We start from the raw sequence: 14164 nt of genomic DNA on the forward strand, positions 1-14164 counted from the left end.
ACCGCGTGAAAATCGATTCGTTCATTCAAAAGTTATTGCGGTTTGAAAATTCAAAAAATAGTGTTTTATTAAACTTCATCAGACTTTTGACATAAAAATTATATTTTTGAGCTCGAAGAGCTCAAAAACGTAATAAGTGCAATTTTGAGCGCTTAATTACGAAAGTAGCGGGAAGTTGCAGGGATGGCCTTCAGGGTCAACCGTTTTCCTAATTTTTTTGTTTTGATTTTGTTCTGATTGACTTCAAAATCGAATTAGATTAACGTCTATTTTGATTGAAGTATGACACACACACAGTCTAGTGTTCAGCCGAAAATAGTTAGAAGTACTTTTTAGGAACTCAAAACATGGGGATCTGATAAAAAATCGATTTTTCAAAAGCAGGCTAAAATTAATAACTTTCTATTGTTGAAAGTTTCTATTATTAACTTTCTATTATTAACCCTCGGAGTACACACCTCCAAATAGAACTTTAGAGTAGGTACACACTAGGTCAAATTGACCCCACTTGACTTTCGGAGAATTATATCTCAGAAACTATGCATTTTATCAGAATTCAGGTTATTACATTTTTGGTAGGTAAAACAATGCTCTTTTGAATACAGTCATTATTATTTCGAATTAATTAATTTTTAATGTTGGAAAAGTTAATTAAAAATGAACCTATTTTCGAGAAATATTTCAGGATAAAAAAAATTCTGGGATCAAAATGACCCCCAGTGTACTCCGAGAGTTAATTTTTAAAGCGGAAAATTGAAAATTAAGAATTCTGTTTGAGTAATTCTATCTTAATGAAGTAGTTGTGTATGACGCAAAAATTGTTTTCCCCCTCATAACTATCGTTATGAATTGCAATAAAGCCACTCGTGCGGGCTGATTTCTCTGCATTCGTTATTGTTCGTGATTTTTAATATTTGTTATACGTAGTGTTGTGTTTGAGCACGTCACTATATTTGGGTATACATGAATTTGTATTATGTTATATTGTATAAGATTGGAACAGCTGTAATCACTACGGGAATCTATAAAAGAAAACGATAAATAGTAGGAAGAGCGAGTGTGAAATAGATGAAAAAAAAAATAATAAAAAACATAAATGTTACTTACAAATGAATCCATTGTCCTCGACGTATTCGAGCAGAGAACAAGAATCAGTCTTGAGGAAACATAATTGCTCGATTTATTCATTGGGTGTTTAAAATCAGATTTATTATTCATTCTACAACGCTCAAGATGTTTTATAAATATTATTCGGATAAATAATTATTACATATAATCCGGTCTATCACTTTTGTTTATTGATTTTTTGATATTTAAAAGTTGTATGATGAATTTTTGTACCTATCTGGATGGAAATAAACAATGACGACTGAATCAACATTTTTGTCAAATTTTTTCTGACAGTGTATACGCATCAAACGAACATTTCTGAGTCATGAATCCGAACTGCAATTCTTTTTCTGTTGACATAGTATTTTAAACTTGAAACAAATTCGAAAAATTTTATTAGTAAGATAGAAAAAAATTGAAATATGTTAGTCAAATTAAAAAGATCAAGTTTGAAACTTATCGATTTAGTAAAGATTAACTCATTAGTGCAAAAACGTTTTGTCAGATTATTAATTTTAATAAAAAGAAAAAAATATAAATTGCATACATCAATGGCTACAGCACTAACAAAATATAATTTTCTTAAACCACCTTTGTAATTTGAATATGTATTTGAAGAATGACTGTGGAATATAAAGGTAATAGACCAATATACCACGTGCTCTCTTAGTATTGACAACTTATGTCATATAGAAACGCAAAGTACTTAAGAAAAATACAATTCTTATTGATATTCTCACTAATATAATACAATGAGTATATTAGGTATACGAATATTAAATGCCTGTGCATGACATTCAATCAATAACTACCGTTGACAGTTTTCTGAAAGGAACTTATGAGGGCCATTTTTGAGACATATATTTTTCCACTTGAAAATTGGCCGTCATTGAGCTTGAGTTTTCTTTTATAAAAGTTTCCGGTTTCATTATATTTACTACCGAATATGTTTCGATTTTATACATCTTGATTTTTTATGTTTTCTCACCTTTAAATCTTTTTTATCTTTTTCATAATAAAAACCGTTTAAGCACAAATAGATTTCTATAAAAATTTTTATTTACCTTTCTTTCTAACTAAATATCTTTATATACAATAAATATAAGGGAGGAGGCGACAAAACGGAGCAGAGGAGGGGGGGGGGGTAAAATGGGGTAACCCAAAAAAATTTGGTGATGAAATTTTTTCTTCCAAAATGTTTTTTATATAATTATTAATAGATTTAAATACAATTCTGAACTCTAAAACACAAAAAGTGCAAAATGATGTTTTATTTAACATTTAAATAATTGTGGAATTAAAAATTTGTTACATACTCTATGGGGTGTCTTGATCTGCATTGTTGCTGTTTAATAGTTTAATCATTTTTTACTTTATTATTTTAATAAATTTGATTCTATAATGAAATTCGGTGAAATGAAAAATTAAGAGTATCAAAATATATTATAAAATTAATTTTATATAATATTTATGATAAACTGATTTGGTACGTTATATACTTCATAGAATCGATTTTACTTCTAAGACAGCAGCACGGCAGACTGAAATTTCGAGACAACTGAGATCACGAAAACTAAGCAACATTGAGCAACAACTTTTACACTTTTTTTTTGTATTTTATTGGTTATAGAGTATTCGGTACGATCATATCAAATATTAAATCTATAATTGTAACTAAATATTTAATTATAAATAATGGAACATTGATTCATGTTAATATATCTAGTTATATATAACATATAACTTATATATGATTATATATAATTAGAATTGGCCAATTTTCAAATCTAATTATCAATAGAGTCTTATGTTATGTCTAATATTTTAACTGGAAGTTCCATATTTTTACATGTACACTCATAGAAGATTTAAATTGATTCGAGAAAATTAATCTTCAACCAAGACCACCATTTTGCAGAAAATGAGTTTCTTGAACCAAGAGAAAAACCAAGAGAAAAAATCTTGTGCTAAGATGTTATTCTTTAGACAAGAAATTATTCTTGAGTCAAGAATTTTTTTTCTCAATTTAAGATACACATTTTCTTCAAAATGGTGTTTTCAATTCAAGATTGATTTTCTTGAATCAAGTTAACTTTGCTATCAGTGTATAATTTGTTCTCATCAGTTATTTTAAACTATAAGTGCATTATAGAGGTAAAAAAACTTACCCAAATCAGGGAAATTTTAAGGGGAAAACTGAAGTTCTTCTTAAGCAAAATAATATTTCGAATCGAAGGAATTGATTCGGCGATAAATTTATTCTTTTTGTTTAAAAGCGATTGTTCATGTTCAATAAAATGAACTTCAGTAAATATTTCTCAAATTGCAGATAGTTTAGTTGTTTTGCGAAACATTCTGAAAACAATTAATTGAAAACAATTAACGATTATCACAATACCTAGGTATACTGATTATCAGTATACCAATATAACAGACTATTAGATGTTTTTAACCTCACTTTACTGACACAAATCAATTGACTTATAAAACTAACAAAACAAATAAAAATAAAAATTAAAAGTGTAATAATAAATTTTTTTCAAACTAACACAATATTGGTTGAATTCTATTTTCACCAGTGCATAAATCAAATGAACTGACTGATAGTGTTAAAATGTCGATGGCAGTGACAACGCATATATTACTGGCTAAGTGCACGATGGTGCTGCCCTCATTTTTCATGCTTTTCCTATGTTAAATTAAACGGAGTAATTTAGTTCCAGTGGCCGCCATTAGCGTTAAATCATGCTGTTCCCATAAGATTTATACGTAAAAGTGGTAATCAGCGCCAGCCTTCCCCACCATATACTTCGCACCCTGCCAATAGTATTACTGCGCAGAGTATAGGTCTTGAACTGACTTATATTTTGATAATCACAATACGTGGTATTTTGTTTATCAAAATACCTGATATCCTGATTATCAAAATACTTTTTTCTCAGTGTATGCATGATTTCCTCCAAAAAAAATCGAAAATTATTTTTTAAATTTGATAGGAAAGTGGTATGTACTGTATTTAACTATCCGCCTTGAAAATTAATAATTTTCAAAAATAAGTTATAGATTTCGGTCCGATTTGGAAAATGCGTTTTGAAGTCTTAGGAAACTTTTTCGACTATTTCCGACTGGATGTCCAGCTGTGTGTGTGTGTGTATGTGTATGTATGAATAAAATTTTATCGTAGGATATCTTTAGAATGAATCAACCGATCGAGATCAATGACATGGTGTTCGAAAGTGTTCATTGAGACTTCGAGCTGATAAGATTTTGAAGTCAATCGGTCGAGCCGTTTCAAAGAAATTCAAAAAATAAAAACCAAAAAAAAAATTTTTTTATCAAGTTTTTTCTAAATAACTTTCGAAATATTTGGCTAATCAACTGCAGTCTTCGGTGACACTTTTTTTAAATAAAAAAATTATATCAAACGCCGCCAAGTAAGTCGAAATCGAATTACGCGTTCAAAAATTAGAGTCATTTAAAAATTTCCAAATGATAGTTTTTCTCATATACCTTTCAAATTTTTGAACTCGAAGAGCTCAAAAATCATCTAATTGAAATATTTTCGAGCGTTTCGAGCTCAAAAAAGCTGGAAGCTCCAGAGATGGCCTGCTGGTCAACCGCTTTTTCAATTTTTTAGTCAGATTTAGAAAAATTTTTTTAATTTTCCCACAATGTTAAAAAAAAGTTTCAAAATTTGTTCAAATAAAACCTACCTTAGTAAAATACAATAGAATATTATTTTCTTTCAATTCATCATTAACAATAGTTTGCTTATGATGTTTTAAATACTAAACAAATTTAAAGATGACTATTTGAATTTAAAAACATTAAAATAATATTTAATTACGAATAATCTACAAAAATATTTTTAAAAAAAGACAGGTGATATCTCTTAAGTAGCTGACCATTGTTTGTTCAAAAATTCCATCAGAAATGGGTGTATACAAGGAATAACATACCTTTCAAAAATTTCGCATAGCTGTATTCATAGTCTGTTTTCTAAGTAAACTTATTGGTGTGTTTTTCTAACACCTTGAGAATTCTTTAGTTCAAGCATTATGCATCTACTTGCTCATCGTTATATAGAAACATCTATTAGATTTTAGGAATATCTATTTTTTTGTACAAATTCTGAAACTTAATAGAATACGGTGAGAATACAACACATTCTTCTGTTCGAAAAATGCATACTTTGTTTGTTTGATACATATTTGTTAATACGGTTTTCTTCAATTAATTTTTTCAACAAATTATTTAAAGCTTTCGAAAACAAAAAATTCCCAGCAAATCTTAAGATCAAGTTGAAATGTAAAAATTTAATAAAAAATCTGAAAAGTACTTCATTCTGTAGAACATCACAGGAACTTTTTGTTAAATTAGAGCTGAAAACGCTCGAAAATTTTCCTATTATGAATTTTTGAGCTCTTCGTAAAACACTTCAATGAAGATTTTGAATTGCAATATCTGTCGAGTAAACCAAGTGATTTTGATGCAGTTTAATGTATTTGACGCATTATTTCAAACAAAAAACGATAACTTAATCCTTAAAGAAGAAATTCCTTAAGAAATTTAGAAGTGATGTGAAAAAAAATAAAACACTTTTTCGACAATTTTTCGCTACTATTTCTCTTATGAATTTATCAATTTCAACGCAGTTTGTGATAGTCAAAGTTATTTTTTGAGTAGAAAAGTTGATTGGATTTTGGAATCGATCGCCATCGTAGTATAAAAGTTCTTTAAAAAAAGTTTTATTTTTTAATTTTATGTTTACAAATTCTCAAAATTTATCCGGCTGAATCAATACAAGTTTCTAATAAATCTGATGGGTAGAACTCTTTAGATTGCCGAAAACCACATATCGATAGATCAGGTCATTCAAATAATATAGGAGGTTTATATATATATATATATTAGAGTGTATCAAAAAAATCGAATATTTTTTTTTTTCAACGAACATTGAGAAATCGTCAGAGTATCTCTGGAAAAAGATCCTCTCAAAATATGAGCTCTTAATATTAATATTTAGAGGTGGCGTCAAGTAATTTCTATGTCCCATTTAAATAACATAGAAAAATATTCTTTTAAAGTTTGGAATTCTGTTACGTGACAACGAGCTACTTTATAGATAAAACTAAGCTTTTTTCTTATGGGCAATTAAATGCTCTACAAAAAAGGTCTGATTGTAATTTTGCGTAAGTCAAGCCGTTTCAAAGATATCGAGCCTCAAACTTCAGACTGTTAAAAATTACGGTTTTTTTTCGTCTTAAGAAGGGTTTACATTTTTTCTCTCTCTCCTCCTCTATTGGACAAACGAAAGTATCTCTGTCATACTTGTACAACTTATGGAATTTTAAAATGCATTTTATGCATAAATAAATGAAAATTTTCCAAAAAAGCGCTTCGCTCTTCGATAGATAATTTAATTATCTATCGAAGAGCGAAGCGTTTTTTTCAAAATTTTATCATATTCATGAGCAAAACTCGTGAAAATCAACTATCAACTGCTCTTAAACACAAGAAAATCAATTTATATGTATTAAAAACCCATTATTATTAACTTTAGAATAATAATATGCATATATTTAATAGAATGCTTGTCCAAAATTCTTAATAATTTGACAAATGCTAATTTTTATTAATTATTAACGAAAAATATTTACTTATGGGTCATTCCATGTCAAATCAAACAATAGTTGAAAACAAACCCTTTCGATTTGGACAAATTTTGGTCAGAAGTTTTCTTTTATCAGATAATGAAGTTCTGTAAAAGGAAAAAAAAAATTTTTTTTTCAAAAGATATGCAAATTCGAAAAAGTTTGGAAAATCTAAATGAGCATGCCTTAAGCGCTCATGTCATACATAAATTATTTAGATCATAACAAAAATTATTCGTTTTTAATTTGAATTTTCCCGCGAGTAGTATTATCCCCTCTGTAAGTCGAAGTAGAGAAAAATTTAAACAGATGATAAAACAGTTAGTAATTATACCATCATGTATGTATAGTTTCTGCTTGTTTATAGTTATTTCAATTCTGTTTATGAAAAATAATATATATGGCTGCCGAAATCGCAGAAAAAGTCACTGAACTGACAATCGAAAAAAATTAACTGTATCGAAACGAAATTATTTTGACACGCAATTTTCACAAGGGTTTTGATAAACTTCCTCAGGAATAAAACAAAAAAAAATTAAAGTTGTGGTGTTATCAAGCCCATAGCTCCCGTGAATACCACTCTCTTATCCATTTAATTCATCAGAAAAACGAGTTTTTTCTGAGAAATCTTATTTAGTCGATAAGAAAATTTTTTTAACGTATTCTCTAGTTACTATTATTTATTTCAATACGCTTTTTATCCATAATTTTTTTCGTTTGAATAATGAAAATCACGTTTTAATCGAAATCACGATTTTTAGGCGAGAGTAGAGCATACCTGCGCGCTTCGCGCTTAAAGCATGCAATTTTCCAATTTTTCTAGTTTTTCAATTTTGATTTTGTAATATCTCGAACGCTATTATAGATACAAGAATAGACTTTCGTTTGTTTGATAGGGGACACTTGGAGCTATTGAAAAAAAAAGTTTTGGAAAAAAATTTTGACAAATGCCAAATTTGTCAAATTTTGAATTTTTGAACATCGTAGAAAACGATAATCGACATCAAAATTTTGGCTCAATTTTTTTTGTATAATACATTGTACTAGTCTTAGAAGATCCTGAAATTTTTAGAACTTTGTTTTTTTTAAAATGTGAATTTTTGAATTCAAAATAAAAATTTTTTTTTTTTGCTATTTTTAAATGAGGTTTAGATATGCGAATACATTGTATTGTAATTTTGAGCATTAAAGAATTAAATATACGACCTGGAATTATTAAATAATAAATTGGTTCCAACTCCTTTTTTTTTCTTTTTCAATAGCCCCAAATGTCCCCTATCAAACAAACGAAAGTCTATTCCTGTATCTACAATAGCGTTCGAGATATTACAAAATCAAAATTGAAAAACTGGAAAAATTGGAAAATTTCGAATTTGCATATCTTTTGAAAAAAAAATTTTTTTTTTCTTTTTACAGAACTTCGTTGTATGATAAAAGAAAACTTCTGACCAAAATTTGTCCAAATCGAAAGGGTTTGTTTTCAACTATTGTTTGACTTGACATGGAATGACCCATAAGTAAATATTTTTCGTTAATAATTAATAAAAATTTGCATTTGTCAAATTATTACGAATTTTGGACAAGAATTCTATTAAATATATGCATATTATTAAGGTTGGCAATGGCCTGGTCGGCTCGGTGCTCGCTTTTCGAAAGAGTGGGACCCGGGTTCGATCCCAGCACGCACCAATATTTTTCAGTGATTATAATTAAAAATATGTGCGTTACGTTACGTTGCCAGCCTCTGGAAGTGGCAGAGATAGCCGGGCGGCACACGTCTGACTTGGGCGATCACACATTTTAAGCAACAACTTGAATGGGTGACCATTTTAGTCAGCGTTGGCTAGCGCGAGGGATCTCTGCACACTAGGAGAGGGGCCTAATGCTCCAGTGGTTGATAAAGAAGAGTTTCTTATCAATCACTGTAGACTTAACCCAGCTCCGACTGTACTAACATGGGTTTTCTCTGTGGTTTTGCCATGTTACTGTTCCAATAGCCGAGTGGTGAGGATCAGGGCAAATGCGGTACAGAAGGCACAAGTCGGTCCACAGCCGCAATGATAAGGCAGAGTTAACTAAGCAGAATGATAAGGCTTAGGGTATAAAAGGGCGTTATTACGCCTGTACACTAGAAATCCGTATATAAATAAATACATGCATATTATTATTCTAAAATTAATAATAATGGGTTTTTAATACATATAAAATGATTTTCTTGTGTTTAAGACGAAAACAAACCGTAATTTTTAACAGTCTGAAGGTTGAGGCTCGATATCTTTTAAACGGCTCGACTTACGCAAAATTTCAATCAGACTTTTTTTGTAGAGAATTTAATTTCCCATAAGAAAAAGGTTTAGTTTTATCTATAATGTAGCTCGTTGTCACGTAACAGAATTCCAAACCTTAAAAGAATATTTTTCTATGTTATTTAAATGGGACATAGAAATTACTTGACGCCACCTCTAAATATTAATATTAAGAGCTCATATTTTCAGAGGATCTTTTTCCAGAGATACTCTAACGATTTCTCAATGTTCGTTGAAAAAAAAAAATATTCGATTTTTTTTGATACACTAATATTTATACGATATGTAAAAATAGTCAGAATAGCTTCCTATGACCTCAAACCGTGGAAATCTTATGAGCTCAATTTTCATTAATCGCGGTAAAAATTATTACTTTCCTATTTCCGAAACTGATTGATTTTTATAGCAGAAAGTTATTAAACTATACACATTATAAAAATTTTGCTATAGCATCGAGTAATGATTATTCTCAATTAATGATTTGTTTTGAAGAGACTACATATAAATATTGTGGACATATTTAACAAATTGCTTCCACTTAGTCGAAAAGGTTTCCTAAGAGTAGCTTTTACAATCTATGTATATCATCAAAACTGTCTCACTGAAGCTTTTCGAAAATTCTCATAACGCCGATGATATTTTAGTACCGAAGAAACATTCATTCATTTAGGTACACATATTTTCTGTGAGTAAATCATCTGATGAAACACTACAAAACAGAAACCCCATGAAAGTACGTTTCAATTACAGTCTATTTCATTTATATATATATATATATATATATATATATATATATATATATATATATATATATATATATATATATATATGTAATATGCAGATAAAATATATAATATACAAGTGTTTCTCTGATGATGCAAATAAACCCTATTCAAAGCCTTAAATATTTTAAAATGTGCTCTTTCATTCTCTCTATGAACTGAGTTTATGGCCAAGCAGCACAGAGAGACAGGATCCCAATCAGGATTATCCTACTTTAGTTAATGGACACTTTGTCATCGTCTCTTTGTTAGCTCGGCGGTAATTATCACCCGAATTTACGGTAAAAATTAACAACAAAATAAACGATCTCTTAAGATGTGACAAATCCCAGACTGAAATTTAATCTTTTAGCTTATAGAATTTCGTTGTTATTCCCGTCATCATATAGATATGAAGTGTTTTTTTTATATTTAGTCATATGCTACTGTTGAGTTAACATATCTATCGCGTAATTTAAAAAATTTTTAAAAGATGCATATGAGATTAAACGTCACTATTACATAGTATATTTGAGTTATACATATTATATATCTGCACGTTTCTACTAATGGCCTCTCCTTTAGTCTATTATCTTCTCTGTGCATGAACAAATGGATTTCCTAACCGCATAATATAGACTGCCATCAACGACAGCTTACCGCATATATGTATATGTATATGCAAAGGATATATGTATATTATTATTGTAAAGTTGTTGCAAAGTGAGTTGTTCGTTTTGTCAAAGCAAAATCATTGTGTTGTTCAAATATTTCAAATAGCCATTATGCATTACTTTTGTATAAATTATAATAATTATATGTTGAGCACTCATGTTTATCGTAAATCATTACAGCAGTTTTTGTAATTTATGTATCGGTTGTGCTAAATAAACGATTATATTTATTCATTACTGTCAATTATAATTTAAAGGATAATAACTTACCTATGTACATTATATAATAGAAAAAAAAAATATATATTTCACTACTGCATATTGACGATGTATAATATCTATTGTACAGTATATATGTTGCAGTCTTTTTTTAAATTTTTCATTTCATAAAAAACTTAATATAGGTACTACTAGAAACGTCACCGTTGATTAAATTTAGTGAAAATTATTCGAAGTTCTTCATTTTACGTGGTAACGCATGAAATATGACAAAACTCGATGCCGGCACTTTGTGATGAATTTTATGGCATAACGAATTTTATTAAAAGACTACGACATGTATAAAAAAATAATGATATGAGGAAGGTACAGTTATCAAAATAAAAAAAGCAATAAATAATTAAGTTTCAAGAACAAATTTTATTAAAACGTCATATTTAATCTGTTATTGTAATATTTCAAAGATTTTTTCCATATCTATGATTTAATTTGCCTTAAATTCTATATATACATATTAGTTTTAGACGCAATTTTTGTACATACGATCAAAATACATGTAATTTTACGGAATCATTTGAATTTAAAATTTGATATATTTTTAAGATGATTGATTTATGACGAACATTTTTTTTAATTAATACACAATTTGATTTTAATTTTTTTATGTCGACAAATTAAAGTTACATGTTGATAATGATATACATTTTTTACACTTACTATTTTACACTTTGAACAGCCGAGATCAGCATTTAGTTTTTTTCTAATATTTACAATATGAAGATTTTATGTACACAATTTATAAATATATTTATTAATATATATGTCTTATTATATTTAAACGCTAGAAGTTGACGTCGCGTTTGCTTGAATATAATAATTTCTAATATGCAAATGATTGTGAAGATGCATTGATGAAAGTGGTTGTGTTGTTTTTATTGCCGTCGGCTCATTCCAATCACACTGATTGCTGGGTGAAATCATTTTGGTATCAGGGCTTGCACTGGGTGTGCCAGGCGAAGGTAGTGGATTTGCTTCAGCAACCACATCAACGTCCACGTCAATATCTTCGTCATCTTGATCTATATGGTCAGTTTCTTGCTCATCCTCACTGCAACTATATTTCCGCGTTTTGGTTGTTCTGATAACAACAGACTCAACGTCATCGATTTGTTGGTCATCTGGCGCAAGAAGACTAGCAACGTCAAATTGACGTTTTCGAGATGGTTGATAGGACATTCTCAACAGAGGAAGATTTTGAATATGACGTTGATGTTGATGCTGTGAATGTGGACTTTGTGGAGATAATTGCTGTAACTGATGATTGTTGGACTGCTGAGCTTGGTGATGATGGTGATGATGTTGAGGACTCCAAAGGGCCGCTATCGGCTGCGAAGTAACCGAGGGACCAACCAGACCCGTCGGCGGTGGTGGAGTTGCTGGTAAAGGTGGTGGGCTCGGACTGTCTGGTTCTTCGTCAACAGCAAGACCCATATGGCGGCGTACTTTTCTTTGAGCTTTGCGTCGTCGGAAGTCACCACGACGAAAGTCTTCCAAATTAGCTGGATGGATGGCCCAATAGTGGCCTTTACCATTAGCACTCCTTCCAGATTTAACAAAGCAATCGTTCAACGACAAGTTATGTCTTATAGAATTCCTCCAACCTGGTCCACGACTTCTAAAATACGGGTAGTTATCTAGAATGTGCTGATAGATGTCAGATAACACAAGTTTCTTATCCGGTGATGACAAAATCGCCATCGCAATAAGTCCGATATAACTATGTTGCGGTTTAGGTTCTTCCGGCATACGAGGATGATGAGGATGAAGTAAAGCCATAGATAAAGCGAGTCTATTGGGATAGCTTGCAACAGCAGCTGCGGCTGCAGCCGCTGGATACAATGGAAGAGGTGCGGAAAAACCTGGAGACATTCCAAGATGAGATCCTGGTCCTCCAGATGTAGGATGTCCTACTCCAGGATGTTGTGGATGTAACTGATGAGCTAATCTTAATCTTTCGGCCATTGAAGCATAATGATATAATTGGAGCCGATAGTGTTCAAATGGCAAGAATCCAGCCATAGTACCACCAACACCAACACCTAAGCCTATTGCTAATGGTTCTTTTGCCGGTGGAGGGCTTTCGTTATTACACATTGCGGATTAAAAACTCTTACAACTAATATAGTTTACACTGATAATTTAACTTTGTTGGTTTAAACATTCCAGGTTTTAAAAATATTTGATACTTTTATTAAATGACTAGAGTTTATGTCACATTTACTATAAATACAATAAATTTACTTAACTAATTTTGCACAAACTCTGATGAAATAAAAAAAAATCTCATAACTTGTTGCACCCACGTTTATTCTCTGATGTTTGGCCTGATTCGCGACGAGCGAGCGACTGGTCATGATTTATGATCTTGGTTTGAGCGCAACCTAAAGGTTCCCTTCTCTGTGGGTTGCTACGTTGTTGGCGCACCAGAAACGCCCGTTTTTCTACTGCGCCAGGGCACCCTTTCGGATATTGGTGGTAGAGTAACATAGTATGTTCAACCAATAGCATTCCTCGAAGGCGTGGTCTTTGCTGGTATTCCTAGACCCGCCTGCAATGTTGAGATATTGATCTTAGGCATTGTCATCCAACACTCGTTTAAGGTGGGTGGTAACGGCTATTCGTTGCTGTTGGAGGCTCGATTTCATCAGAGTGTGTTTTAGAACAAGAACGAGATATCAACACGATAGAGTCGACGACTTGTTTGACCTCAGATGTGATTTTACTCAACCAAACTTGGTCCGAGATTTTGATATTAATATCTTCATATCTAAATATACTTTTTAAGTTATTACATATTGTTAACACACGCACACACACACGTACATCATGGCTTCTATTATACGGTTTGTATTCATAATATTGTTCTAATTACAATGAACTATAACGGTACATTATCTTCAAACCATCATTCCAGAAAGTATATCAGCATAGTCATAAAATATATAAATAGATATAATAATAAGTGTTAAAGAAAGTCCGTTGTATATAAAAAATAACCCGTCGTGCCTTTTGATTTATATACAGCATAAAAAAATATAAAAGGTCAATAAAAAAGAAACTATTCGTAAGAAATATAACAATAAAAAAAAATATTTTAGCTCCACCTCAAGAGAAACTAGCTCAACCCTACTCTTTATTTATTCTCCATGTTTTTTGTTGTATTACTTTTACAATTGCTTTATTTAACAAAGGGTACATATCGTACTGACGGTGTATTTTAAAGCGGATTGATCAGAGGTAACATGTTGCACACACCCGGGGACACCGCCCCAGTACTATTTGTAAGCATTCGCCATGCTGGTTTCATATCTACATCCACAACTTTTGCACAACATAATTTACATTTAGCCCCGGTAAAACATATTAATGTTGAACAGAAT

General features: G+C 30.6%; 1 protein-coding gene across 1 annotated transcript; it reads right to left on the reverse strand.

The window, feature by feature from the left end:
* Positions 1 to 11218: 11218 nt before the first annotated feature.
* Positions 11219 to 13211, reverse strand: LOC123258562 (fork head domain-containing protein FD4). The gene has a single exon (XM_044718649.1). The coding sequence runs from the start codon at positions 12876 to 12878 to the stop codon at positions 11559 to 11561; it is 1320 nt and encodes a 439-aa protein (XP_044574584.1). The 5' UTR covers positions 12879 to 13211; the 3' UTR covers positions 11219 to 11558.
* Between the last annotated feature and the right edge of the window lie 953 nt (positions 13212 to 14164).

Source organism: Cotesia glomerata, linkage group LG2 (genome assembly GCF_020080835.1).
Source record: "Cotesia glomerata isolate CgM1 linkage group LG2, MPM_Cglom_v2.3, whole genome shotgun sequence".
NCBI classification, from domain to species: domain Eukaryota; kingdom Metazoa; phylum Arthropoda; class Insecta; order Hymenoptera; family Braconidae; genus Cotesia; species Cotesia glomerata.